This window comes from Prunus dulcis, chromosome 6 (genome assembly GCF_902201215.1).
Source record: "Prunus dulcis chromosome 6, ALMONDv2, whole genome shotgun sequence".
Classification (NCBI taxonomy): domain Eukaryota; kingdom Viridiplantae; phylum Streptophyta; class Magnoliopsida; order Rosales; family Rosaceae; genus Prunus; species Prunus dulcis.
In genome coordinates, this window is record NC_047655.1 from 25,717,611 (window position 1) to 25,745,431 (window position 27,821).

General features: G+C 38.7%; 7 protein-coding genes across 12 annotated transcripts; 5 read left to right on the forward strand and 2 right to left on the reverse strand.

The window, feature by feature from the left end:
• Positions 1–220: 220 nt before the first annotated feature.
• LOC117632836 (non-specific lipid-transfer protein 3) lies at positions 221–1,213 on the forward strand. The gene is made up of 2 exons (XM_034366433.1): positions 221–843; positions 942–1,213. The coding sequence occupies exons 1-2, from the start codon at positions 482–484 to the stop codon at positions 949–951; spliced, it is 372 nt and encodes a 123-aa protein (XP_034222324.1). The 5' UTR covers positions 221–481; the 3' UTR covers positions 952–1,213.
• A 2,279-nt stretch (positions 1,214–3,492) lies between these two features.
• LOC117632837 (RING-H2 finger protein ATL74) lies at positions 3,493–5,129 on the forward strand. Its single transcript, XM_034366435.1, has one exon. It carries the CDS (start codon positions 4,242–4,244, stop codon positions 4,857–4,859), a length of 618 nt encoding a protein of 205 aa, XP_034222326.1. The 5' UTR covers positions 3,493–4,241; the 3' UTR covers positions 4,860–5,129.
• A 1,647-nt stretch (positions 5,130–6,776) lies between these two features.
• On the forward strand, positions 6,777–7,603 carry LOC117632838. The gene is made up of 2 exons (XM_034366436.1): positions 6,777–7,264; positions 7,341–7,603. The coding sequence occupies exons 1-2, from the start codon at positions 6,944–6,946 to the stop codon at positions 7,530–7,532; spliced, it is 513 nt and encodes a 170-aa protein (XP_034222327.1). The 5' UTR covers positions 6,777–6,943; the 3' UTR covers positions 7,533–7,603.
• Positions 7,604–9,868: 2,265 nt separating this feature from the next.
• On the forward strand, positions 9,869–13,838 carry LOC117632839 (probable serine/threonine-protein kinase PBL1). Of its 2 annotated transcripts, none has more exons than XM_034366438.1 (5): positions 9,869–10,118; positions 11,063–11,712; positions 12,184–12,441; positions 12,643–12,762; positions 12,921–13,838. In XM_034366438.1, exons 1-5 carry the CDS (start codon positions 10,109–10,111, stop codon positions 13,545–13,547), a joined length of 1,665 nt encoding a protein of 554 aa, XP_034222329.1. In that variant the 5' UTR covers positions 9,869–10,108; the 3' UTR covers positions 13,548–13,838. The 2 variants fall into 2 exon arrangements, with proteins under 2 accessions (XP_034222329.1, XP_034222328.1); XM_034366437.1 differs by having other exon boundaries at positions 9,870–10,118; positions 11,005–11,712.
• Positions 13,839–13,974: 136 nt separating this feature from the next.
• LOC117631038 (B3 domain-containing transcription repressor VAL2) lies at positions 13,975–19,914 on the reverse strand. 4 transcript variants are annotated; one of them, XM_034363961.1, is made up of 14 exons: positions 19,578–19,914; positions 19,285–19,412; positions 18,506–18,587; positions 18,291–18,392; positions 17,327–17,979; positions 17,096–17,192; positions 16,768–16,942; positions 16,391–16,467; positions 15,889–16,206; positions 15,685–15,734; positions 15,328–15,441; positions 15,188–15,255; positions 14,418–14,953; positions 13,975–14,324 (listed from the first exon to the last, which is right to left on the reverse strand). In XM_034363961.1, the coding sequence occupies exons 2-14, from the start codon at positions 19,395–19,397 to the stop codon at positions 14,190–14,192; spliced, it is 2,520 nt and encodes an 839-aa protein (XP_034219852.1). In that variant the 5' UTR covers positions 19,398–19,412; positions 19,578–19,914; the 3' UTR covers positions 13,975–14,189. The 4 variants fall into 4 exon arrangements, with proteins under 4 accessions (XP_034219852.1, XP_034219850.1, XP_034219849.1 ...); XM_034363959.1 differs by having other exon boundaries at positions 15,889–16,314; XM_034363958.1 differs by having other exon boundaries at positions 13,975–14,953; positions 15,889–16,314; positions 19,578–19,913.
• A 2,096-nt stretch (positions 19,915–22,010) lies between these two features.
• Positions 22,011–25,164, forward strand: LOC117632909 (elongation factor P). 2 transcript variants are annotated; one of them, XM_034366537.1, is made up of 7 exons: positions 22,011–22,271; positions 22,383–22,460; positions 23,084–23,190; positions 23,683–23,760; positions 23,973–24,074; positions 24,431–24,512; positions 24,817–25,164. In XM_034366537.1, exons 1-7 carry the CDS (start codon positions 22,121–22,123, stop codon positions 24,933–24,935), a joined length of 717 nt encoding a protein of 238 aa, XP_034222428.1. In that variant the 5' UTR covers positions 22,011–22,120; the 3' UTR covers positions 24,936–25,164. The 2 variants fall into 2 exon arrangements, with proteins under 2 accessions (XP_034222428.1, XP_034222429.1); XM_034366538.1 differs by lacking the exon at positions 23,683–23,760 and having other exon boundaries at positions 22,036–22,271.
• On the reverse strand, positions 25,139–27,470 carry LOC117632908 (pentatricopeptide repeat-containing protein At5g41170, mitochondrial-like). The gene has a single exon (XM_034366536.1). The coding sequence runs from the start codon at positions 26,731–26,733 to the stop codon at positions 25,162–25,164; it is 1,572 nt and encodes a 523-aa protein (XP_034222427.1). The 5' UTR covers positions 26,734–27,470; the 3' UTR covers positions 25,139–25,161.
• Between the last annotated feature and the right edge of the window lie 351 nt (positions 27,471–27,821).

A 27,821-nucleotide genomic window follows, 5' to 3' on the forward strand; every position in this document is an offset into this window, starting at 1 on the left:
ACAAATAATAACTTTGAAAAAGTAAAAACTCAAAAGGAATTCCATGTAATTTAGACATTTATGATCCGGCCGACCTTTGATGAGGGCTTGCTTGCATTTGGGCAAGAGAAAAATCTCACACGCATTCCCAAACTAAAATATGGTGTGAATGAACTTTTATATTGTATTATTATATAGCCCGTACAAAGCAGACATAAACGAGAACAGCAAATTTAATTTCAAGACATGAATTTTGGTTTCTCGATCCAAGTGCTAGCATTTAAGATCCTCAACAAAACTCCACTGAAGTTTTCAATTCCTCCCAACTACCAAGTAGCACAAACAAAGCCCCAAGATCACAGGCTCACATGCTAGCTCTTCCATTGTCTATATAAACAGCATACCTTCAGCCCTCTCATAGCCACCATTATCTGTCCCCAAATACTAGAGCAAAAGTTAGTTTCAAAAGAGATAATATATCAGCTTTACTTACGACGTCGTTATGGCTAGCTCTGGACAGCTCCTCAAGCTCGTTTGCCTTGTGGCGGTGATGTGCTGCATGGCGGTTGGTGGTCCCAAGGCCATGGCAGCTGTGTCATGCGGCCAGGTGGTGAACAATCTGACCCCATGCATAAACTACGTGGCAAACGGTGGGGCTTTGAACCCTAGTTGCTGCACTGGGGTCAGGTCTCTCTACAGCTTGGCTCAGACCACAGCTGACCGCCAGAGCATCTGCAACTGCTTGAAGCAAGCCGTCAATGGCATCCCTTACACCAATGCAAATGCTGGGCTTGCCGCTGGCCTTCCTGGCAAGTGTGGGGTCAATATTCCTTACAAGATCTCTCCTTCTACTGACTGCAAAAGGTATGAAAAAAAATCCAGTCATTTTTATGAAATTAGATTATATTTTCATTATGATTAGGTACATTATTATGTTCTTAACCAAGTTCTGTGTGTTGCAGCATCAAGTGAGAGGTTTCTGTGGAAGCCAGCAGCTTGAACTAGTGGCATAAGAATAAATTGGTGCTTTGGTTTGGCTGGCTCGTGCACCGCTTTGGGGAGTTTGTCTGCTGTTGGTTTCAGTGGGTGTTGCTCTAGTTGTTATGTCATCTACTTGGTGTTTAGGTTTCTAGTTTGATAGTGGCTGATTTGATTTCCCCTGTGTTTAAATCAGCTTCTTTGTTGTGACTATCTACTGTTTAATTAGTAATTATATATCTTTTCTCTTAACATCTATGCAGCTTCAGTATTTAACCAAAGTAATTAGCATTGGATCAGTCACCAGTGTGGGGTTTGCAGTTAATCAAACTAAAACATGGTTTTTCCTTCTCGACGCCTAGGACAAAAGTTCAGGTTTTTTCTTTTATTATATATGTCTAGCTGTGTCTGGTCCACTGTTATAAGAAGGAGAAAGAATATGGAACAAGCAATTGAATGCTGCTAATTATGGCACCTTAAAGTAAAAAGCAGTAGATGAACTTATCAGATTGAGACATTTCCCCAATGAATTGCTTGACACCATGCATAACTGGAACCCTCATTGGTCAAATTTATTCCCTAGTCAATTGTGAACAAGAGTGACTCACATTAATGATTGGGAATGGAAGCTGCTTACCATTCTCTGCCTCCATATCCCCACTTCTAATTCTCTAGACAAATATACATAGGACCCATTACACACAAAATGTTGGGGTCATAACTCCTCTCTAATCTCAAGTAAATTGCACTTATATGGTCTTAAGTTTGTTTTTAATAGAAAAAGAAAAACAACTACAAGCTTCAATTTTCACCATCTCCAAATATTTGAATGAGTGTGATGATTACGAAGTGAAACGACACGTTTGGAATATCATGAAAAGGTTCCGGCCCAACTAGCAAGACCCAAGCCCAAGCCCAAGCCCTAGAGGGGTGGGCCCAAGTCAGTCAGTCAATGAATGCTGACTTGAGCTATAGTGGTGCTGCTTTAGTTGTTTCAACTGCCAACCGTCTCTCATTCCTTTTCCCACCTAAACCGAACAAGAAGGATTTATGAGGAGGAAGGATATGCGGATATGATGGAGCTATGGTGAGTGAAGTTGTTCAAATCTCATTATATTATTATTAGACATCACTCACCAAATGCCCTTTCAAATCTCATTACAAAATATTGAAGAAACAAGGCACAAATATCCCCAAAGTGGGCCCCACCACGAGCGACAGAAGCTATGCCTGACATAACAGGGCCCCATCAAGATGTGTCCCGCTCATCACGGGCCAGGCCACAGCCTAACCCCCCAACCCCACCTTGGCCCCTTGATCAACGTTTGTCCCGGTGTTTTCTTCCCTAACCTAACATGTTCTGATTTGATATCAATGGTGGGGTCTCTAGACTCTAGTCTATTCTATTTACAAGAAAACAAAATTAAAAGAAAAATTATTTATGTTATACAACAAAGAACAAACATAGCATAGCCACCGACACACGATGAGGTTAGTAGATGTTAATCTTGTAGTTAACACTCCTTAATGTTGGTCAAATAAAAAGTTGGGATAATTAAAAAGAAATCGAATCATCTATTTTTGTTGGATTTAGTGATTTTGACAACATTTTAAGTACATATATATATCAACATTAGAGCAACGGGGTGGCTTGGGCAGAAGGGGACAAAGCCAAGGCTTTGAATTTTGAGTGCATTAGAATGTATGAGAGTCTTCTCTCATGTATGAAATCCCTTAGAACCTTTTTATTTTTATTTTTATTTTTTAATTTTTAAAATTTATCAAAAATAAGAAAACCCTTAGAATGTTGGTGAAATCAAAAGTAGAGAAAAAATGTTGGCGAATTATATGGAGTGTTAAATGCCAAGTGAGTGTGAGACTCCGACACGTATCTGACACGAACATGATAACTTTAAAGAAGTATCAACGGATCATAAATGATCTATTTTCAATCAATTTAATGGTTTCACAATGGCATTTAGCTCTTTCTTATGCTCAATTCTATTGATTTCGTGACAAATAAAATCATTTGAAGCAGAAAATATGATAGCATATTAACATGGACCTAGAAGCATATGCCTGTGTTCATAAGGAATTATGAGAACATTTTAAGTAGATATTTATCAACACTACAGGAAGGGGAGGCTTGGGGAGAAGGGGGAAAAGCTATATAGATATTTGCAAACACTTGGAGATGCTAGTAGGTCACCCATCTTTTAGGTTAAAGTAGCCTTTAAAAATAGGATGAAACGAACCCTCCTTCCATATATAACCCATAACATCAGTTCAAATGCGTGACCGTAACTATCTTTTGCAGGCACTAAAGGAGGAAAAGCTAGACAGATATTTTCTGTTCTTTTTTATTTATTTAAATCTTTTTCTCTGTTCCTTTAAACAGATGTCATACTTATCCATCTGTACCCTATTATGTCAAAAGCAACATACAACCGAATTGGATATTGGCAACAAAATTTCCACTATGCCTGAATCTGCATCCAAGCACAGATCATACATCAAACAGTTTGTGATCGGTAGAAACCACATAGGATTTACTTGGCTCTATTTACAGATACACAACAGGGATTAATAAGATCTGATCTTAAAGCCAGTATCAAGGGTTATTAAAATTCTTAATCATGATTAGGTAGACTAAGATGACACCATTTTCTCTCACTTTTCCCCAACTTTATCTCTCTGCTGCATAAATGCACATCTCCTTAGACCAACTTGACCCCTTCAAAACACTACCAACTGCTGCATAGGCATTAGCCCTTCTCTCTCTCTCTCTCTCTCTCTCAAATACAGAGCTGGGCGTGTCACCTTTTCTTATGCACATAATTGGAAGAAAATTTCTGGTCCTTTTGGCTCTTCTGGATTCTTGACAAAGATGACTATGCAAAGTTACTCCTAGCTCCAGATTTCAGTCAAGATAGGTTCTTTTCTGCTTGGTTGTGGTTCCAAAGGAGGGAAATTTCTATCCTGCTAACGAGGACCATTTCTGATTAAGAAGCTGAGAATCGTTGAGCAGCTGAAAAAGGGTCTCTGATTCGGATAACAGCCACTCTCATAAACAAATAAAGATATGCTCTTTCTGTGTCCCTTTCTAGCTGGAATCTTCACAACAATTCTGTAACTTAAACGACCTACAAGTACCACCTTTCTGTTCTTCACACCAGAAAAGAACGACTGTGCAACCAAAGAGCCCTTCGCTTTCTCTGTTTTTTTCCATTCATTTTTTTCAACTTCCATCTCATCAAGCAAGCTGCTAAAAACCCACCAGAAATATGCATCGACATCTACTCGGCACAGAGCCCAATACGGCGCCGTCCTTTGGGAACAGGACAGATTCATACATTAGCGAGGCCAACTTTGACACCAACATGGTGATCATATTGGCAGCCCTGTTATGTGCTCTGATATGTGCACTTGGGGTCAACTCAATTGTCCGCTGTGCCCTGCGCTGCAGCTACAGGTTTGCTTTGGAGACGCCGGAACAAGCAGCTGCAAGGTTGGCAGCTACAGGCCTGAAGAAGAGCCATTTGCGCCAGATCCCGATTGCTGTTTATGGCTCCGGCGTGGAAATTCCGGCCACAGAATGCCCAATTTGCCTTGGAGAGTTTGAAGATGGAGAAAAGGTCAGGGTGCTGCCAGAATGCAATCACGGATTTCATGTGAGGTGCATAGATACATGGCTTCTGTCCCACTCCTCCTGCCCAAACTGTCGACATTCACTGCTTGAACTGCACCATCCCAAAAAGAGTACCAGGACTAATAGTCCCAGTACTGCTGATGCAAGCCAAAATCAAGAAGCTGCTGCTGTTGCTGCAGCAGAGCCATCAAATTCAACCAATGAGCCCAACCAGCAAGGCAGAGTTGTCATAGTCATTGAGCAGGCAAGTTAAATTAAACCTGCCAACAACAAAAAGTCGAGAACTTTATGGTGGAGCTTCAAAATTTTACAGGGTAGAAATAGTTCAAGGTTACAGTATGAAGCTTATTGATCTAATTTTGAGGAGAGACCAAAGTAGCAATTAGCAAAATGCTTGGAGGTTTTTATTTTTAGCTTGTAATTTTGTACAGAGCATGATGAGATCACTTTGATGAAAATCGTCTTCTGGTGCACTTTTCTGATCAAATGTTTCAGTAAATCATCAAACAATTTTAGAAAAGAATTTAGAAAGAACCAAGTTCTTTTCTTTTTCTTAAATTATAATTATGATTAAACTATAATTGTTTGATCATGTGGAGCTGGACCAGTTAAAGGGTTAGGGTTAGTTTTCAAGTGTGGTCCAGTTTTACAGCTAGAGGATGGCGAGTTGGAACAGACTTTATTCCCATCACTGCTTGCTTATCTCTAACCCAACTGATGCACGACTAAAGTGGCTCTCTCTCTCACTCTCTCGCTCTCCTATTTTGTACTCAACCAAGACTTTTCCATCCGTACTGGGCCTATGTAGAAGAGGAGCTACCTCTTCCTACTTGGCGCTTCATTCTCTAAAGTAAATATCAATGAAGACAAGTAGATAATTCATTCCCTAAAAGCTTAAAACCGTGAGGTTTCGCACCAATTTTTATTTTCTTTTTCAACACCCCGGCAACAATTAATCAGTGCTGCATTAGAACACCGTTGTAACAAGAGCACACGATGGGCTATACTTGACATAACATGAGTGAATTAGTTATATCACGAAGTTGTTAGTGCTTTTGGGTTGATTCAGGCCGTGAGTATTGGTCCATGCACTTAAGAAAGTTGCATGCAATATTAGTGTTGTAAATGGTGAAGTGAAAGAGATTCTCATGCAATAGGAATAATACTTTTTGTTATTTTTAATCAATAGCGCAATGACATGCGAGATAATATTTTCACGTGTCATTGCATTATTTGCCAGAATAATAAAACAGTGATATCTCCGTTACAAAAAAGTTTTTCTACTATAGTAGGCTGGTCCTCTCAGATTGCAATTTATGCCAAAAAAAGGGTGGGAAAATGTCGACATTTTTGTAAGGGTTGTCTGCTCTTGTATTGTAAATTTTAATTGGTGTCACATAGCTAGCAAGGCTTGTATTAAGTCCTTTCAATAGGCATCAATAATAAGTGGACAAGGGACCACCCACCTCGTGTTTCCGGGTCTCTTTTGTAAGTACTTCAGTACTTGTATCTAATCAAGAGCTTTCACTAATTGGACAGGTGCCTAATGGCTATGGATTTTAGCAGACCCAACATCTATATGGAGATGGAGATGAAGTCACTTCGTTTTCATAGGCTTACATGGAGATGGAGGCAACGCCTGGATATGGGGTGTAGATTTCTTTTTTGTACTAAGATATACCGGATTAGATTTGTTAGGGTACACCAAATCTCAATGAAATAGGATAAGATATGTTAATGCGTACAATAATAAAGGAAATATTTTAAAGCAATTCAAATGGACAAGAAATCATAGCAAAGATTGCTTGTTTAAGTATTTTTTAAGGTTTTCGATTTGTTTGAACATCTTTAGGGTTTTCGAGTTTGAGCATCTTTAGGACATTACGAAACATTTAGGGTTTCTGAAGTTTACTCTGTACATAGCCTTTTCGAGTTGTACTTGTAATGATCAAATTTTAGCAGACAAGATTCTCTCATGCCCAGTGAATTCTAAAACGTGTTCGAGGGTGTAACGCTTGTTAACTCTTTTTCTAGATAACTTCGGCTGTCTCACTCCCTTAATCGATCCAAACAAAAATCCATCTACAACACAAGACAATTTCGTAGCGCGAACTCTCTTTAAGGGGTTTCTACATGCCCTCAGAAGTTTGATCAGCGCACCCAACATCTGAAAATTATGGTGCTTGATAGAGCCCAAGTTTATAAAATCCAGAACAATTGGGCCGAATTCAAGGCATCAGTGGCTTTTTGAAATAGTGGAAAAAGCCAAAATCACGGGGAAACGGCTAGTAAGGTCCACACGACGCGAAGACACAGAGCAGATCCAGCTCTTCCACAATGCAAGCAGAGAAGCAGCAAGCATGGAAAATCAGCGTTCAAGCCAAAGCTAAGAACTTCCATTTCAAATTGAAAGCAACCCAAATCGCGCCGTCCACTTGGAAGCTCCATCGACTCTCCATTTCCCTCAAGCTCCGCAAGCTTTTTCTCGGAGTAAATGCAGAATCCACAGGGCATCAAAAAACGAAAAAGAACTCAGAATTCACATCATTATTAGTTCCTGGGCAGCAGCAGAAAGAAACCCTGAAATCCAAATTCCTTATATTTGTGAAGAAGTTTCGATTTCGCAGCACCAAGAAACCTCAACGGTTCTCGTATGAGGTAATTCATATGTCATATCTTTCATTTATAAAGATCAAATCTTTTTCTTGTATAACTTTTTTTCTTTTTTGGGCAGGAATTAATTTCTGCGGGTAATTTGGTGAATGGAGGTCTTGCATTTCTACCTCAATCAATCATCAGAGTTTTGGTCATCTTGCTGCTTCTAATGGTTGCTGCCGCATTTGCCAGTCCAGCAGTGCTTGATTTTAACAATTATTTGAAGTATTGTGGGAAAATACGTGGGGCTTGGTCCAAACTCTTAACTTGATTTACCTGTTTGATATCCCTGTCATATTTTCTTGATTTGATTTGACATAATCTCTACAAGTTTTGATCTTTCGATGTATCTTTTATTTCCTTTCTCAACTTTTGCTTGGGCTAACATCATTGGTGGAGGCCTGGATTGCATTGCATTGCATACTTTTTGTTCTATAAGATGGAGCCCAAATGAATGAGACATCTTAATAGGCCCAATTTCACCAGGCTCCGGATTGGCTCTTGAAATTGTGCCATTCGAACTGACAAACCCTAGATTCAGCTTGCAACCAAACCACAAAAGAGCTTCTAAATCCACTCAACAATTTAATCAACACATCTATTGTATAAAACAAATTTTTTGATCTTGCTTCTTTTCTAGCATTGGTTCGGCCGAAGGAGCCGAATAGGCGGCAAGAGGAGGAGCAGCTACCCCAGCTGTAGCTATACAAATCAAAGAGATGACTTGTTATCAACCTGAATCTTGATCGGTCTTATTTGCTATCCTTAATGTCAGTCCTAATCTCTTGGACTCCTGTAGTCCAAGAGATTTATGGTCACTCACCGTTGGATGTAAATTCAACGGTTGACTTGAATCGGGTAATAATCATTTATGTCATATTACATTTATATATATCATTTTGAACCATTGGATTAATATCCAACGGTGGGTGACCACAATCTCTTGGATTCCTGTGGTCCAAGAGATCGGGACTGTCCTTAATGTTACTCAAATTCATTAATCTGCCGTGCCTACGAAGAACATAATTCTTTCAACTAATATAATATATTTTTACCCTAGGTATAAATTCACACAATAGAATCACAATAGGTTTGAAATTTGAAACTAGGGCATGGTTTGAAATTATTGAGTTGAGCTTTGATGGCCAAAGGGCAACCATAAAATGGATCACGCTCTCCTTCACTACTTTATTATAGTTGAAGGGCTTAAAAGAGATGAACAGTGTAAAGTGTTAAAGAAGGAGGGTGGGGCCATGGGGCGCACAAGTGCCCACGTATGGTGTTCATGATGCAGGGGAAGTACTTCTCTCTAAGCGTGCAGGCGCGTGAAAAAAGCTTCCCTACAACAACAAATGCTAGTCCCACTGTACATTATCATAAGGACAAAGTATGTTGATGTCAGTGGGTCCCACGTGTCCTTTTCTAGGCCGCACGTCGACCGTCGATCTTCCCGCCACGCGCTCATCCGACGGGACGGCTTGCGAGTCAAAGATCTATCGAGATAGGTCTCTTTGACCCACACTGGAAACATGCCCTTCTTTTCTGATTTTTTGTTTTTGTTTTAAAACAAATAAAATAATAATAATTAATTTCCAAACTTTGACTGGGATGTCACTTCAATCGAGGCGCGCTTCGTTGAAAATCGAGCTGCTTCCTTGAATTTACCATTTTGGTCATGCTTTCTGCTCCCCCATCTCTCTTGTTTTGTTGCCATGTTTTAACCAATGTTCAAATGTCCAAACTACCCTCTACTTTGGTATGCAGGAATTGGTTTTTTCTCCGTCACGAAAATATGGTTGGTTGAGTGCAATGTATGTATCCTGCACTTCGATACGTAACCTTTTTATGACTGCAAGACAATTCTGAATCTGAATGGTCATTACTTAAATATAATGGGAACCTATAATTTTTGACCAAGAATTCATGCTTCTACAAATTAAGCATTTCCCAAGTACTACTTTGAAAATTGGGTTGCCCACTTTCAGCAGTACAACAATTATTGCATGTACTAGTACAAAGGAATCTTATTTTCATGTCCACTTTCTTTAAAGTTCAAAGAACAATGAAAAAAGTTCATGCATTTCATGAGCAAGTTTTTATTTACACCCTAATTTTAAAGAAGATAAGTTTATTGATAAGAATGATAGTGATATTATGAATAATCGCTTATTCAATTGATGTAAGTAAATCAACAATTGAACGAGACAACTATTCCTAATATTATACTCTCCTTGATACAAACAACACTCAATTTTGTTCATATCTTGCTAAGTCCGGGCAACACCTTTACGTGCCTTCTTTAATTTGTGGTAAGCTTACACATATCTCAAAAATTAAACCCCTTCAACGAGCACTACTAAGATGATGAGCAAAAACATTCTCATTTTTATAAGAGGGGCAACCTATTCTACCCTTTCTAGGCGCATGACATTTGGAACACATTTCCAACCTAAATAAGGGAAGAAGAATCTAAAGGGTAAAATTGTCAAAATTGGAATGAGAAAGCCATTTCTGTTGTTTTAAGGATAATAATAATGATACTTTTTAATGTTATTTAAATATTGGTTTTTGTTAGGTTTGACCAGTGCTGATTGGGCTCCATTCCTCTTTGAGAGACTCTCCCTCTCCCTCCATCTTTCCCTCTGTCTCTCCCCCAATTCTTATATTCCTAAACATCTTTTCTCTACTTTTCTCTCCCTCTCTAAAATCTCTCTCTCTCTCTCTCTCTCACACTTCTCAACCTTTACCAATCTGCTTTCTTTGACCTGTCGTGCGCTTTTCTTCTCCAAATCGAAGCCACAGATTCCCATCACACCATTTCCCTTTCTCAATCCCATCCCAAGCTGCATGAAAGCTGGTAATTTTTTTTTAATTTTTTTTTTTTTTGTATTTAATGGTTACGTATTTTCATTTTATTGTTCTTCAAATCCAATGAAAGCTTGAAATTTTTTGAAATTTTCTGGGTATTTTTCTTTCTGGTTGATATTTTCTGGAAAAATTCTGGGCACCTGATTTGTCTATTGCTTATTTTGTTGGTTTGCTGCCGATATGCTTATATTGTGTGACTGGTAGCTCCTCAGTGATCATCCAATTGTAATTTGTGGGTTTTCATGTAATATATTTTGTGAAATTTTGGGTTTTATGGATCTGGGCTTGGTATTTTTGTGAAGTTGAGCGGGTGCTGATTATTGGATATTTTGTCAGTTTTTGAAAGGAGCAGAATTGATATGGGATTCGTATCTCGATTCTGTTGAGTTGAAATTTTGCAGCATAGTTGATTGGTAGAGAATATATGTAATGGCCAAGTTGGCATTTGGGAGATTTGGGAATTAAGTGATGTGATTCAGATTGCTGCTCATGACATGGATTTCTATGAGGATATGTTCTCTCTCATTTATCATTTTCCCAATTTCCCCATTCCAAATTTTGGCAGTAGCATGTATCTGTTTCAGAACATTTCTGTATAATTGGAGGCTCTCAATAATTGTTGTTTTTATCCTTTCTGGTGGCTGGGCCACTGGGATTAACTATATCCTTTTATGAGAGGATGTATATTCCTTCTATTAGTCAATTAAATTGGCTTCTTTTGTTTCTTACCTGCCAATCCAAATTTTACCTGATTTGTGGACATAATTTTTTTTTGTCAAAGAGTTCCTCTGGGTTCATTGGTTTAGTTTTGGTATTCATAAAGTTCTTAACTACTATAAGCTTTAAGTTTCGTGCACTTTGTTTCTCCTTCGCAGATAGATAGGCCACCTAGTACAGATTAAAGTTTTGAACATACTATGGGTTGCTTCACAGTTTTGAAGAGCAAGAAGAAAAAGTCTGAGCAGAGTATTTATATTAAACGTGTCCCTAACCATAAGGAGCAAACGCCAGCTACGTTGCCTGAACCCCAAGTACAGACCCGCTCGCTACAGTCTGCACCCCCGAGTTTTAGGAACAGAGTGAAACCTATTCAGCCGGTTAATAGCAGAGCCACCAACAATAGAACACGGGCATTATCTGCTCCATCGACCCTTGATGCAGCAGACCAAGAGGCTCTCTCTTCAGTTGAATATGAAGAACCAGAAGACTCAAAGTACCGGTCCGGAACGATAAAAGAACAGCCGTCCCCAATTCCCCAACCTCTTCCTCTCCCATCACCTCAGGGTGCTGCTGCACTGAGGACTACAGGAAGTTTTAAGTCAGTGACTACTAGCGGCCCTCTCTATGCTTCTGGACCATTGCCACTGCCTCCTACAGGAGCACTGCCTGCTGGAACACTACCTACTGGAACACTACGGAACTTTTTATATGAAGAAATAGCATCAGCTTGTCACAATTTTTCTTCAGACCGATGCATGTCAGAAGGCCTTTCGTCTATTATTTACAAGGCTTCCTTTGGAGATGATTCAACAAGTTCGAAAAAATTTGAAGCTACTGTTACTCGCCTTCACCCATCCACTCAGGTAACTTATAAACATTCATTTTATTAGGATGTGGATTACAGTTTTCTCATGTTTTCTGGTCCCTGATTGCCTTATAGTGGCTGATAATTGAACTTTAGAAACTACTTCCGATTGTGGGTGAATATTGAGATTTTCATCCATTTACAATGTATGAATGTACTCCGTAGATGCTGTGCAATGTTCATGGTGTAGCAAGAATAAATTATGTTACCATGGCATAGGTAATTGAGGACATATGTAGCATCTCATGTTTTTGCAGTTTTTGTTATTCAAATTTTATATCCTTTCTTCAAAGCAAGTGTTTCACATTCATCTCCATTGATTTCTAAGCACATGTTTGATTATATGTCTTGTGCTATAGAACAAAGCAAACCTAATCATATTTAGCATTTTGCCTCTGCTTCTACACTTCAGATGGTTTGTGAAATAATCTCACTTTTTTTTTCTTCTTTTTTAATTTATAATGTTTAGGGTTTAAAGGAGTTCATAAATGAGATCAACACCCTTGCATCTTTGCAACATCCAAACCTTTGTAAATTGCTTGGTTTCCATGCACGTGAGGGTTCAGAACAAAAAATGTTGGTCTACGAGAGGCTCTTTCATGGAAGTTTGGACCGGCTTTTGTATGGAAGATCAGACAAGCCCCCAATAGACTGGAATACAAGAATGAAAATTGCCTTATGTGCTGCACAAGGTCTTACTTTCTTGCATGAAGAAGGGCCTTTCCAGGTAATCAGAGCATTCATGTGTTTGTATACATTGTGAAGTTTAGATTTCAAGTTTTTCTTTATACATCACTTTTTACACATTAACCAGTGTCAAACTGCTCATAATGTTTAGAAATTTTGAGCAACTCAATTTCTAAATAATAATGTCATTGCATGTATCCGTACATTTATGTGATGATTGAATTATCTTTCATATCTACAGGCAATGTACAATGAATTTTCAACTGCCAACATACAGCTCGATAAAGATTTTAGTGCAAAGCTTTCAGGATATGGTTGTGTCGGCCATATTCCTGAGGCAGAGATCTCTAATAATTCCGTTGTAAGTTGAATGCTTATTTTCAGATTAGTTCTAAGTCTTCAAATTTTGTATGTGGGCACTAATTTTATTTTGTGCCTTCGCTGTTCCCACAAACTTTAAATTTTAACATGATCTTTTAAGTCTCTCAATTGAATCCCTTTCTTCTTATCATTGTCCAGGCAGTGGCAAATCTATCAGTAGAGACACTTGAAAGAGGAATGCTCACCCCAAAAAGCAATGTTTGGAGTTTCGGGATTGTGCTTCTTGAATTACTCACTGGTCGGAGGAATCTTGACAGCCGTCATCCCAAGGAAGAGAGGAATTTAGTTAAGTGGAGCCGGCCTTTCCTAGCTGATGACTGTCGACTTTCACTAATCATGGATGCTCAGCTGAAGGGCCGCTTCCCAGCCAAAGCAGCTAGAGCTGTGGCAGACATTGCACAGAGATGCCTTCAGAAGGACCCATCGGAAAGACCCACAATGAGAACTGTTGTTGAGCATCTCAAGATCGTACAAGAAATGAAGTACTCTAGTAGGTTTCCTTTGCAAGAGCCAGCATTTGCTGGAAAACATATGTCAAGATCGCCCAGTCTTAACGGAATAGTAACCCCTGTGCCTCGGTTAAGTTTCTCTCCTTCGCCGCCATCAAGAGCCCGTCCATCCATTTCACCTACAAGACGGCCTGCCCTACCTATGTCCCTTCCTCCACGTGCTTGTTCCTCCACCCTCACTTTGGAGGAGCTAGGCCGGCAGCAAAGCCGGAAATCATCATCAGCAGTTCCTAGGGCTAGTGTTGAGGGATTTTGATTGTCTATAATGTGCTTTTTTTATTTTTTTATTTATTTTTTTGTTGTGATTCAACACAATATATAGAAGATAAGATGTGGTTCCACCTTACCATCTCGCAAGATGGTCAAACAGAGAGGATGCCCTTTTGTAGATATAGTGCATGCCTGGTTTTCTGGGTTCATTTAGCTTCCGTTTACTCTACTACGCAATTCAACCGGTTCAGCTTTTCTTTTTTTTCAAGCCTCATCGCTTTATGTACGTCAAACTTGTGTTTAGATAATATGTTTATAATGAATTAGGATATACTTACTTCCAGCTTCGTCAAATATACTTTTTGTTATCCAATATGAAGGGATTTGAATTTTATATAGATTGCGTTGGGGAAGAGGATTTGGGAGATGTTTTGAGAGAAAGGGTTTGAGCAACAAATTTACACAGCAAATAATTTAGTTCCATAAATATTCACCCCAAATATTTTAATTTTTTGAACAGAGACCAATCACTTTATAATACAAGTTAATTTTATAATTTTTTCGCACATTCACACTCTCAGCTAAAATAAAAAATATCCCAAACCAAGGAAAACAAACATAAAAGTCTATAATTATACAAGAAATAAGTTGATAATTTTTTTTTATATAAAAAGAAACAGGATTTTCATCATAGAGGGTCATCTTGGCCTTGATCCGGCCTTTCTTCACCGCCACTTTCCTGTTCTTGACATTGATTCTCATTATGTTGGTCTTCACTCTCATTAGTGGCTTGTGGCGGCACATGTGAAGTTGAGCTAGTTGCCTGTTGCTCAGACATCAAGCTGGTAAGACCATTATGTTTTAAATATGTCTCAAGAGGAAGGCTTGCTACTTGAACAAGAGACATCATACTCACATGGTTTGGCCCTGCTTGCAGCTCTCCTTCTCGGCCGGGATGGCAATTCAAGTCTAATATTCCCTTCCCAGTTTCAGCCACTTTGCTTTGGCTCTTGGAATCTGATTCGTTGGCAGACCTGGCCTCGTTGTCTGAAGGATCCACATGCGACGATACGTGCCTAGAAGTGCTGTCTACTTCTGCTTCATCCCTAGGGCCCCATGCATGCTGGTTTCTGTAGGCAATCTCTGCTTCTCGCTCTGATTGACGTTTCTTCTTGTTTATCATTAGGGTTTTAAAACGGCGTTTAACGGTATTGCACACATTGCATGTGCAGTTAGGCTTATGTTTGCCCTTCCCACTGGGGGGCTGGATGCACACAATGCATGAGCAGCCAGGACGATGCCTGGGATGTTTTGTTGTCGTAGCAACTGATGCAGTTCCTGGATCAGCCGCATTGTCTCCAAGGATTGCAGCATTGGCCAAAGCATCAAGGCCAGAAGATTCATGCTCCTGGGTTGGCCTATTGTCTGCCACCGTTCTCCTTTTCTTGAATTCTATAAAGCAAACGATTAAGTTAATACAAATATTTCCTAATTGTATTTTTAAATCTACGAAAGATTGCAATTCCACAGGAGTTGGGAGACTCAGGAGTCAGGACCATAACAGATTAGCAAACTAAGCAAATCAAAACATTGCATAAGTGGAGACACCTTGTGATAAAGTAAACTAAGCAGCAGATGTTGTCTGGTCCTCAAACATTAAGAGAGACAAATAAGGTGGCAACATACCCTTACTCAGTCTGAGAAAACTTTCCAGTTCCCTCGGGGCTAATTCATCTGGTGCTGAGCACGAACGCCTGACAAGACAGAGTTAGAGACATGCGGTACTTTTACTACAGGAACCTTCATAGAAGAAACCTATTGCTAACCTGCTTTGATCCCAAGCATTGTCTGCACATGTCCACTTAGATGGAAGTAGAACATCAACTGGCAACCTTCGCCATTTAGAGCAACTATCACACTGTGCCCATTGCTCGTGTTCCCTAAAGAAGCAGAAATATTCAATTGTATCAGAACAAGACAAATTGCACAAAGACAAAGGAGACAGTTTGCTCTTTGTACATTTCCACTAGACAAGCGTCTTTCTTAGAATGAAAAAAAAAAAAAAAACCCATTTAAAATGGTGTATGGTTCCACAACAGTTGAACCAGTCATTCATGATTAACTTTACAAACTAAAATTATACAGAAGCAATATATACATATTAAATATAAAGCAAGTCTTACCCAGTTGACCGGACTATGAAAATACTCCTCTTTCCAAATACAGGAGGTTCCTAAATAACAGAAATTTAGGATTATTAGTGGTCACTTCCCTGACCAACAAAGTAATCTATAATTAGAAATGACTGCAAATATAAGCAAAAACAATACATTGCCTAGTGACCAGGAAATTGATGTTTAAGAAAAAATTTCAATGACATCACTCACTTCATATTCTTCAAATTCAAGATCTTCAATCATGATAGTGCTTGGCTTGGCAGCTGGCGGTGGACGAAGCAAATCCTGAGCCTCTTCCCAAGTAAGCTTCAGCTCTAAAGCATCTTGGCTATCGATGAGCAATCTCTTACTCTTGGACCCAATATTTCTAGTTCTTTTCCTCTCGGGAACAAGTAATGATGGCAGCAGCATGCCTTCCCTTGTCCTCCCTTCTTGCTTCTCAGATTTATGCCAGCTAATATCACCACTAGCTGTAGTCAAGTGTTTGGACAGTGCATTTAGATGGGGATCCATGCTTCCCTTCAGTGACTGAAGAAGGCCAGGGTAACCACTTATTACAGGAAGGTTCTCAAAAACACCCGAAAAGAAAGTTTCACTTGAGTGAGCGCCATTGTGAATGGCAGTAAGATGGGTATCCTGTTTATTTTAATAATTTTCATATCAATAATACATTGTTCATTTTGCTAATATGAAAAATGAAAGAGGCTTTTACCTGCATTGCAACAGAATTTGATGCTTTCCGAAACCCCATAATAAGTTTTCCTTCAGGATCCATACGACTGAAAGTCACTGTGGCAAAATTAATAAAAAAGAACCGCATAAGAAGTAATGTAAAAAATATCTCCACTCAAAGTAGTGACTGCTAACTACCCTTCAAAAGAAAAAGGGCTTTGACAACAAACAGGTTTCCTTGTTAACAAATCACCATAATCAAGGGTTTACGAACCCATGCCATGCCATGTAGTGTAGTCCATGGTCCAAAATGGCCTTCCAGTGGACTGGAAAAAAAAACCAGGAATGCGCACACACACACAGACACACACAGATATGCTAAAGAAGGACTTAATAAATATAGTCGCTAAGAAGTACCAGTATCTCCAGCCTGCAACTGCATGGACTGTATGCAAGGGGTTACACCCTCCAAAACATACATCCTACTGTTATTATTAGGCCAAAATCTGAACTGAAACACCCATTCTTTTCCCTTCACATCTTGAATCCGTAAAGGAAGACCCTCGGGTTGAGAAATGGGAGGAAAATATGCCTGCATGGTGGTTCAGATTTGATTGAAACAAAGTCTTGTAAAGAAAAAAATAGTAATGAATACAATCAAGATGATGGAGATTACCGCAAATATCAGTGAAATGTCGAGTTTAATAAACAGAAGCATAGAAAAAATAAAAAATAAAAAACTTACTTCAGCACATGCTTTAGGGAGTACCAAACGACCAATTCGACCAGCATCACTGGCACTTAGCATCTTCTCAAACAAAGGTACAATTGTGGAATTTGAACTTGAAGACATCAAAGTTAAGGAAATCATTGTTTGAGGTAATGGATAATTATTAAAAATAAGAATCTCCAAACATTTGATGTACAGTTCGGTCAAGAAGTAATTAACATGAGAATAAAACAATTTCATGGATACTCTCCAGATATTTGCTGTAATTCCTGGTCTGTAATCCTGGGCCAATAGCGGGGAAGAAGCTGATTCCGCCCCCGTCCTTCGGCAGGTGGCCTTGCAACACGTGCGTGTGAAGCAATTGTAGAATTTTCCTCCAAACCTGCACCAAGGGCCAATTTTGGGGGCTTTGGAAAAAGATTGCGAGACCTAGCTCCTGGTAAGAGTGGAGAGGATGTCTTACTGTGTTCCCTTTCATCAAACATGGCAGCAGGAACAGGATTTGCTTTTCCCAAAGGTGCACCAAGGGACATACTCAAATTTGTCTGCGGAAGTGAGTCATAGATATCATTTATCCCTAAGTTTGCTTTGAAAACTTCTGCTTTGGGAGCTTCAGATGATCCATTGGATGCCAGATTAAAGTTTGATAAACATGTGCCTCCAATTTCCCCCACAGGAGGCGGAGTATCGGCATGTTTCATTTTCTGCAATAATCCATTTGCATCATTGTTCTGAAACTGAAGCAAGTTCCTAAACCCATTACAATCTTTATTATTTCCCAACTGAATAAGCTTCAATTTTTCAACATTAGTTCCATCCAATTGATTGTCTTGAGCAGTTGGTTGCAGCTCACTGATTTTGGATATTCCAAGTCCATCAGGCTTTTCATCACTTAAAATCTGTGTGAATAAGTTTCAAAATCATCATAAATAACTAAACTATAAGAGTACACTTCAGTATGCAGTATGATTCCACTACAGTCTTCAATGCAAGAAATAACCAACAGTAATGTGATGATAGTGAACATCACAAGAAATTGGTGATATTGACCAAATTCAGACCATGGTACTCGTTCTTTAATGCTTTCTATATTACTCCTTCTAGCAAGAAAGATATACGAACGACATCTACCATCTTTTTGAGGTTAGGACAGCCATGCCTTAATAATCATTATAATTTTACAAAATTTACCAATACAAACTGATCTTACAGGTTGAGGTTCTGAACTTTTTGCACATTTTATACACTTCACACCACCACCATCAAGAAGATCAAGCAGAAACATTGAAGCAATGCATCCACAATGGAGACGCTGCAGAGAACAAATTCTATTAGGTGCAATTGATTAGAGCGGAAGAGCCAAAGTAAGGGGAGGAGAGGTCTGGAAACCAAACACAAAATCCTTTCTTTGTTAGATATGCTCACCTTGCCACATAGTATGCACTCCCTCCAACCAGATTCTTTTGAGTGGAAAATATCACAAAAAATTGATTGCTCATATGCAGACCTAGAGTCGATACAAATTTCATATCACAATACAAGTCATAAGTATTTCATATCATGAAGCCATTTCAAATTTTATATAGAATATTTGCAGCTACTAATAAACAACACCAATAAGTGATCCGCACCCATAAAAATCTAGATTTTCTCTTTCTATTGGCCAAGATCCCACAACCTCATGCGTGGATGCAATGAAATACTTCAAATGCTTGGAATAATCTCAACACAACATATACAGTTCTAGCCATAATTTCCCCCAAAACTCTTTAGTCGCTTTTGTAATGGTTAGCTCCATTTAATTCAGTGGTAATGCGAAATTTTAATTACCACTTTTATAATAAGATTGAGTTGTATACGAAGTATTATATTCCATTTTTCAAATGAATAATACAATTAGTTTGAAACAATACGGATGTAGGAGATAGAATAGAAAAATCAACAAATAAAATGCCAAAATAAACAAAGTAAAATCGGGAAAAAATAAAATTGAAAAATTGAAAAAATAAAATTCCATGCAACGGCCAAAATTAGCATGTAGCCGTCAAAACCAGAGCAGAACGTGGAAATAGAAGACTATCCATTGAAACATCCAATACGTCGATGAATTTAAAAACAGAAAACTCAACCAAATCCAGAGCCAAAGAATTACATAAACATTATGTGCTAAAGCCAACTATTAAACAAGTTAGTGAATTAATTACCAACACTTGAGACAGAGATTGGCGAATCCTCCAGATCGCAAGGCCCAACCTTTCTTCCACTCGATCGAGCTCGAGGTCCCGCAAGCTGAGTTCACGCAAGTGCGCGGCTCCATTTTCGCACTCAAATTCTGTAAATTTCAACAAATTTCAATCCAATCGGAAACTAATCCACATAAATCCCCAATCTAATCCTCATAATTTTGGAGAAAGCCAAAAAACACAAAATTGACCAACTAAGAGGTCCAAATCAGCAACACTACGAACAGAGAGACATAAAAGAGAAGGAAGCAAACCTCGAGCTCACAGCTTTCACCGAAACCAGAACCAGAACTAGTTCATTCGAGCAAACACGAGTAAAACGAAGGGGCGGCCAGTCTGCTACCACTCTGACTTTTCAATCACAGAGCGATTGAACACCGATTTCGTGAGAAACGAGGCGATGAAATGCTTGAAGTCCAATTTCGGCGAGCTGAGAGCTGGATCGGCGGTTGTTGTTAATTTCGGGAGGAGGAGACGTGTGCATGCAAAGTTGAAAATTGAAAGAAAATGCACAAAATGCATGCACGATGGATGATGCTTCAAGACTCGGCCAACTCGCCCACCTCTCTTTTGCTTACTAATTCTTTTCTTCAAATTAAAGAAAAAACAAAAATATATATACGTCCGAATTACTAAACGTGGTTTAGGTCGGGTTAGTCGGATAGTGAGTCTGTCATTTTGCACTAAGTTTGAGCACTATTTTTCTTCAATTATATTAATTTAGGCTATTTAACCTATCATTTGTATCAAAATATATTTACGAACTTAAATTTCATACAAGGAAAAAAAAAAATCAAATTTTACTCTGTGAGAGAGCTGAAATAGAAGAAAAATAAATAAAAGACTTCGGAGTAAAATACCCGTGAAATAGACGGCGGCAGGATAGCACCGTAGAATGCGCCACTACGGAGCTGTTCCAATCGCCTATTTCGCATGCAATAAAGAATCAGTTAGGCGAATTTACGGAAAGCTCACTCTCGCGGTACTTATTTACGGTTCTGCCGGGAAGCTGAGGTCTTGTGCTGCGGAGGCTTGCGGATCTTTGGTCTTCACGGAGTCTCCGCACCGTCAAAGCGCTTGGAGTTGCACGATGGAAATGGTCGAATGAATCGAAGCCGTCGGATTGTTTTTGGATTTATGACGTCATAATAGTGGGTGGTGATGTTAGGTGGCCTGGGAATGTGGGCACCTACCGAGGGGTGAAAGAGAAAGGGCAACGCACGCGCTGGCTGAAGACAGAAGGGTGGAGCCCACAGAATTGTGAAACGGAAGACATGGCAGGTTGGCTTGCTTTGCTGCTGCACGTGTTGGGGATGTCACATTGGTTTGGACTTATGAAAAGACAAAAGAGTGGGACGGTGTATAGGAGTTGGACTAATTAATCTTATATGTTATGATTAATACCATGAATTATTAACACGTAATTGCATCATTAGAAAAGAATACGAGACTAATCAACAACCACCACCATTAATATGTATTGGTTGATGAGATTTTCTTTTTCCACGAAAGGATGGCTATGCTGAACAAAGTGACTATCAACTGGGAATGCATTATAAACCAAAATTATAAATAAACATGATACTAATAATAAAAAATCATTAATATTAATTGGTGGTTATCTTTCTCTATAGAGAATTGTCAAGTAGAGTCAATTACCAATGCAGCTATATATTTTTAAAGTGAATAATATAACAATTCAAAAGGCACACGTTTTTATTTTTTCAGTTTAAGACAATAAAGTTAAATTGTGGTGACGATTATCAATTGATAGTTCATGAGAATTACAATCACGCATGCATAACCGTTACACAGAAAAATTAGGAAAACTACTTCAAAAAGCCAAAATAGTGAGGAATGTAAGAAAAGATTTGAAAATTTTACTTACATCAAAGTGTATATATATATATATATATATATATATATATATCTTTCTATGGATCTCTCTTCTCATGAGCATTCACAATGGGAGGGTGTATAATGAAGTATATGTTAAATATATACTATTTGTGATCGGAATCACCCACAATGGAGAGGTGTAAACAAGTGTAAATTTGCATCACCACCATGAGATGCACATATATATCTTTTTTTACTTCTCTTGTAGGTGAGACCTACATGAATAAAAGTAGACAAAAGTGGGACCTACATAAGAAACGGTGAAAGAAATCAATTATTTATCTTTAGATTTACATCTTCTCTACTGGAGCAAAAATCACATTTACAACTCCCGAGGTGTAAAGAGGATGAAAAAGTGGCTTTACACCCTCAAAAATACGTCCTCCTACTGTGGATGCTTTAAGAAGAGAGACATAAAATAAAATATATACTCATTACATGCAAGTTATCTTGTGAAAAAAGAGATAAAATATCATAAGTTCGAGTTTATCCAATTTATAAGATTAACTAGTATAGTGGTTTGGAGTAATTGCTCCCTCAGGCAAGGTTATGAGTTCGAATCTTAACATCCGTATTGTGTGTGATAATTTAGTATATTATTGCCTTTCTAAATAGGAAAGCAAATCCCTTAAAAAAAATATTTGAGAGTTTCAAGACCTAAAGACCCAGGCCCAAAAGAGGCCCAATGGGCATAGCATGGACCAAGGAAAACGAGCGAAGAGAGGGAAGGTGAGGCCCAAGCCCAACACAAGTAGCGAGGCAAAAGACTCTCAGACACCATAGTCCTTATCTAAGCAAAACACTCAGGCGCATTGTCATGGCCTTCTAAATTTCCGGGAAAACACACACGAATACTGAGAAAATCACACGCCTTTGCTTTCTCAAAACAGCCATAGCAATGGCGGGAATGGCAACATCCTTCAATGTCTCATCAGCTTCCTCCATCCTCAGCCGTCCATCACAGCTATCATCACTTTCATTCTCATCCAAGCCGTTCTTTCTGCCAATGCGGAGTTCTGCCCGAACGCCCCTACGTCTCAGATGTCCCAGTAAGCTCCTTTGACTCTCTCACTCTTTGATTTTTCCTCTTTTACTGATTTTAATTCATAAAGTTTTGGTTTTTGGGTTAGTGAAATGATGTTGGGTTGTGAAAATTTCAGGGATAATGGCGTTTTCTAGCAACGATATCAAAGTGGGTTCCAACATTGAAGTTGATGGAGCTCCTTGGCGAGTTATAGGTACTTATATCTTCTTCTTCCTCCTCATTTGTTTTTTTTATTCGTTTTAGTTTAAGCCGAAAAATGTTGGCTTTTTGGTTATTGGGTATATTACATATTGAGTTTTTCTGGTATATTGTTCACATTAAATAGAAATCTTCATTTCTGGGACCCCTGTCTCTGTATCATATTATATCTAATTGCTGAAGTTATAATTTTTATTGTTTTTATAACTACTATTTTTAGTATTACTCACATGACATTTGTGTTTCTTTGCTGGTAATCTTACGATAGATGTACTCTAGGGAGCCTGTATCTTTAGGTTGGTTTATGGGGCTCCCATGGGAGATTTGGAATTTCATGGTATCATGATGTGTGTGTGTAATTAGAAAAAATCAAAAGCCTTTTGAACACTATGATGCTAATTTGAGACTTTTGGTATGTCAAAGAGTTTCTAGGGATGTTTAAATTGGTTATAGGTGTACCCCATTGTAATCTGCCTCTATATCTGAATTGTCTTGTTTTCATATGTTCTAATATTCCCAGGAGGAATCTTTTCATTTGGTCAGGCAAACAACTATTTATTTGTATAAGTCATAAGTCAATGGAAGCTTATTAGTTTTCTATCTGTTGGCCTTCTGTAGAATTCCTTCATGTGAAACCTGGGAAAGGGGCTGCATTTGTAAGGACCAAGATGCGCAATTATGTATCAGGAAACACTGTTGAGAAAACATTTCGAGCGGGCAGCACAGTAATGTTCATTGATTTCATTGATCCATCATTAATTTCTGTTTTCAAATGTATATAAAGTTTGATGCAATTGTTAGTTGCTAACAAGTAAACAAGTCAACTGAACATGTAGCATATGACATAATTTATTTAGTTTTTGATGGTTTACTGTGTTTCTAAGAAAAGATACTCCATCTGGATTATTTTTCACAAACCTTGTTAAGGAATGAGTCATATATTTATACAAATATCTTGTATCCAAGGTATGCTTCAAAATGTCATGGTGTAAGTATTATGTTCGTAATGCCACCAGACCTCCTCCCCAGGCTGAGGTCGTCACCTTTCGGTGAATCTTTCTGTGAGACCAGATATGTTATGTATCTTCATGTTACATGACACAAATTTTTCAACAATAGATATCATCAACAGATACCAAGTGCAATGGTCAGTCATGTTTAGATGTCTGTACAGTACAGTGACATATATACATTCTCATGTGTGATTGTTTTTCCAGATTAATGAGGCAAATATATACAAGGAAACAAAGCAATTCACATACAAAGACGGTCCCCAGTTTGTATTCATGGACTTGGTATTCTTCAGTAGAGTTTTTACTTGCAAAATTAAAATATGATATTCATTCGTATGGAGTTATGGACTATAAATTATTCACTTTAGTCTTTAGGACACCTGGGATCTATTCCTGTTCTCAGGGAAGCTAGCTGATGCTGTTATCTTTATAAGATAGTGATTGCTATCTTTATTTTTCTATCTCAAATAGGTTTTTTCTTTCGCTTGTCTCAGACTACCTATGAAGAAACTCGTGTAAATGAATCAAGTATCGGGGACAAAACAAAATGGCTGAAAGAGGGAATGGACTGCAATTTGCTTCTTTGGAATGATAGAGTACTTTCCTTATTCTCTTTTAAGCAATCCATTTTTTCTCAAGCAATTAAATTCCCACTTTTTGCTGCAAAGTTCATTATGCACACGATCAATTGTGCCCAAGATGGTTCTTTTTATCCAAGAATAATTGTCCCAGACGGAGCTCTTGGGCACTACCTAAAGAACACAGAGCAGTCTCTCGAGCAATGTTTTGATAGTCATTGACTTTTTTTGTTAGTACGTCTTAGATTCATGGTGAGATGCATATATTTGTTTGTGTGAGTGGCATCAACAAAGAAAACATAGATGATGGTGGTGGTTTGTATTATTACTATGGCCTTTTGAAAAGTAATCTGCTTTTTGTGGTTTACTTGTAGCTTATCGATGTTGACATCCCCATCACAGTGAAACTGACTGTGGTTGATGTTGATCCTGGACTTAAAGGTGACACAGCTCAAGGTAATGCAGTTTGTGTCTCTCACAATTTTCAAGGACCAAATTTAGTATGTTATTGGTGTAAATACCCATCAGTCCATGACTTGTTTGGGGACCTGAAGGCTGGTAAGATGCCAGCAGACAAAAATGCTATTACAAGGTTAGGCTGAGTAGGTGAGCTGATTAATCAGCTCTCAGGTGCAGAATGGGCGCCTGATTGATGTCTTGGGTTTTAGAAGTGATAAACTCCTGTCTATAACTAAATGTCGCAGTTCTTTGTTATCAACAATCAAAGAGGCAACATCTTCTAACTGAACTTTGCTTGCAGGTGGATCAAAGCCAGCGACTCTCGACACCGGTGCTATTGTCAATGTCCCACTCTTTGTAAATATAGGTGATGAAATAATGGTGGATACCAGAACTGGGCAATACATGAATCGCGCATAAGTTTTGAGTCAGAGATTTCTCAACACCGGCCAGGAAAATTTTGTATTGTAATTTTGTTTACCAGGCAGAAACTTTATTAAATTTGATGCTAGAGCATACATATGTTATATCTGTACATCAAGTTAGTGGAAGGTTTGTAAACCTTTAAACTCCTGCTTTAAGTGATTGGCGTATTTGAAAAAAGAAAATAGCTTATATGAAGGCTGAGGATGAGCAATTTTTTTTGTCATTGTTGAGGTTTTGTATTAGGAATTACACCTCTCTTCAATGCCGCGCCATATACACTACAAGCGCCAAGGAAACTCCCCCGCCGATTCAATCCATGAATCAAAGGTTTATAAGATATTCCATTGGTTCCTCTACCACCTTCATACATGATGTTTAATACTAACAGTGCCTCAGTCACCTTTCCCTCAACACAAAGGGTTTTAATTACATTGTTAAAGGTGATAATCCATGGTGAATAGCCCATTCCAATCATCTGCTGCAAACAGACCACAGCTGCATCCATCTTCTTTTCCATGCAAAGAGTTTGGATCATCAAGCCATATGTACTAGCGTCTATGCCCAAAATCCCGTTCTGCATTTTCTCAAACACTTCATGTGCATCTTCGAAGAGGTCTTTTTCCTTCCTCGATCTCCTACATAACCCTCTAACAAGATTGTTCATCAATCTCCCATCTACTTCAAACCCATTTTCAACCATCTCCTTATAAACCTTAAGAGCATTACGAGTTTTACCCCATTTTAACAATCCATGCAACAAAGTGCTGTAAGTAATACAATCAGGGTTGCAGTTTCTCTCTTTCATCTGCTTTAACACATTAAGTCCCTCCATTGGCCTGCCTTCCTTGCAATACCCATTAAACAGAGTGTTGAAAGTGACCACATCTGGTGTCAACCCCATTTCCACAGCTTCATCAAGCAATTCCATTGCCTCATCTGAGCGACCCACTTTACAAAAACCATCCATAACAGCTGTGAATGTGTAAATGTCAGGTTTTATGGCATCTTTCTTGATTCTCATCAACATTTCATATGCATCCTCCACCCTCCCAACATAGCACAACCCCTTCAACAAGCAATTGTATATCTGAACAGTTGGCTTGCACCCAATTCTACCCATGACCTCCAAAACCTCCAAAGCTCTCTGCAACCTACCTCTTTTGCACAATGAATTTATCAGAACAGTGATTGTTGCAGCATTAGGGTAAAACCCATTTTCAACCATAGGGACTAAAACCCTTTTGGCTTCATCCAGATCATTTTTCTCGCAGTAACACCTTATCATGATGGAAAATGTCAAAGAATCTGGCACTAACCTGTAAGCTGATACTTCATTAAACAGGCTCAAAGCAATGTCAGGCTCTTTTGCTATGACTAAAGCCATAAGCAGAGCATTAAATTCAGATACGGTCTGAAAGCAACCATCATGTTCAAAGATACCAAGAATTACACTCGTCTCTCTAAAGGGCAAAGCTTTAATTCTATCAATAAATCTCTGTACCTGCAATCTACTAGCTATGCTATCAAAATCTAGCTTTGGTTCTTCGACACTGGACTGCAAGCCATAATCTTTTGGGTATGACTGGTGGGTTTTGTCAGCAAGATTGACAACATTCAATGGTGTGGTTCCAGTGGGATTTGTAGCAGAGCACGAACGTGCTGCAAAGACAAGTAGCTTACCATGTTGGGTTCTTTTGTTGTGAGTTCTACATAAAGGAGATGGAGATGGAGAGGGAGACTGAACAAGTGTGAAGGGTGTAGGATATGAAGAAGGCATCAGGGAGAGGTCCATGGATAATCTGTGGAGTTCTATCCAGCTTGGTACAGAGAAAAAAAAAATCTTTGATTAGATTTTGGGTAAAACGATAACAAATACAGTGTCGTATGTTGGGGGCAAGGCAGGCACTTTAACGACATCAGCCTACAGCTTTCAAATTTTCATTTTGGGATTTGTCACCGTTCTCAAATAGGGAAGTCGTTAGATTGGATTGTGTTCGTGTTCAGTGCGAATTGACACTGTCCATTTTGTGTAGGGAGGGTGTATTCATGATCTGTAAAATGTGCATACAAGCACTTACAAAAGGAATTAAAAACATAGAACGAAACAAAAGTAAATAAATATTACTGACTATTTCTCAAATGTTGTGCATACTTCAAAGGCGCATGGATCTACTAAATGTCTTCCAAAACCTGGGGTCTTTTGCATCTGGGATTTCCTTCTTTTTTGCACTCATTCTGCTTAGAATGGGCTTGATCATCTTCTTTAGAACCTTGCTTAAGCCTGAGCCACGCCTTTTCTTGGTAACCAAAGGTGGTGGTGGTGGTGGTTCTGATTCTGATGGAGCCTGACAGATTATAAGAGGTTGCTGGGACCGAATTTGGGTTGGCTCAGAGAGACTCCGCCTCAGCATGGCTTGGTTCAGCTGCAACTCAACAGAGAGCCTCTCAAAATGGTCAAGCAGAGAGCTTTTGTCATCCCCAAACGTCCTCAAGATCACTTGCTTATTCACTTCTGCTTGGCCCATTGCCTTCTTTGTCTTCACCATTTGCATTGTGCCATTGCCTCACATGTTTATATCAAACAGAGGCTTAAAGGGTTGAATGTTTCCTTTTTCAATGTGGCTTGAGCTAAGACTGAGAAGCCAAGCTGATGGATGATGAACAAATTAAGGAAGCAAGGAATATATATCACCAACATGGAAACTGAAAAGATGTAATCTCGAAAGGTTTCATAGAATTGAATGGAGATATTGGTTTTTGCAATTATCATATAGCACATTAATCGAGGAAACAATTGTGTATTACACTACGGTCAATATAAAGCCTTGTTATGAATCTATGATAGGTTAATTAGTTCGAACTTGAAATCTCTTTCAATTT

Excerpts from the sequence above, each read along its gene's own strand:
- LOC117632908 (XM_034366536.1), bottom strand. The coding sequence starts at position 26,733 with ATGGACCTCTCCCTGATGCCTTCTTCATATCCTACACCCTTCACACTT.
- LOC117632837 (XM_034366435.1), top strand. The coding sequence starts at position 4,242 with ATGCATCGACATCTACTCGGCACAGAGCCCAATACGGCGCCGTCCTTT.
- LOC117632836 (XM_034366433.1), top strand. The coding sequence starts at position 482 with ATGGCTAGCTCTGGACAGCTCCTCAAGCTCGTTTGCCTTGTGGCGGTG.
- LOC117632839 (XM_034366437.1), top strand. The coding sequence starts at position 11,047 with ATGGGTTGCTTCACAGTTTTGAAGAGCAAGAAGAAAAAGTCTGAGCAG. Across the intron at positions 12,442-12,642 it reads ATGAAGAAGGGCCTTTCCAG|GCAATGTACAATGAATTTTC; the intron begins GTAATCAGAGCA and ends TCATATCTACAG. Across the intron at positions 12,763-12,920 it reads AGATCTCTAATAATTCCGTT|GCAGTGGCAAATCTATCAGT; the intron begins GTAAGTTGAATG and ends ATCATTGTCCAG.
- LOC117632838 (XM_034366436.1), top strand. The coding sequence starts at position 6,944 with ATGCAAGCAGAGAAGCAGCAAGCATGGAAAATCAGCGTTCAAGCCAAA. Across the intron at positions 7,265-7,340 it reads CTCAACGGTTCTCGTATGAG|GAATTAATTTCTGCGGGTAA; the intron begins GTAATTCATATG and ends TTTTTTGGGCAG.
- LOC117632909 (XM_034366537.1), top strand. The coding sequence starts at position 22,121 with ATGGCGGGAATGGCAACATCCTTCAATGTCTCATCAGCTTCCTCCATC. Across the intron at positions 22,461-23,083 it reads AGCTCCTTGGCGAGTTATAG|AATTCCTTCATGTGAAACCT; the intron begins GTACTTATATCT and ends GGCCTTCTGTAG. Across the intron at positions 23,191-23,682 it reads CATTTCGAGCGGGCAGCACA|ATTAATGAGGCAAATATATA; the intron begins GTAATGTTCATT and ends TTGTTTTTCCAG.
- LOC117631038 (XM_034363958.1), bottom strand. The coding sequence starts at position 19,397 with ATGGAGCCGCGCACTTGCGTGAACTCAGCTTGCGGGACCTCGAGCTCG. Across the intron at positions 17,980-18,290 it reads AAAGTTCAGAACCTCAACCT|ATTTTAAGTGATGAAAAGCC; the intron begins GTAAGATCAGTT and ends TTATTCACACAG. Across the intron at positions 14,954-15,187 it reads TTTTCTCAGACTGAGTAAGG|AATTCAAGAAAAGGAGAACG; the intron begins GTATGTTGCCAC and ends TTTGCTTTATAG.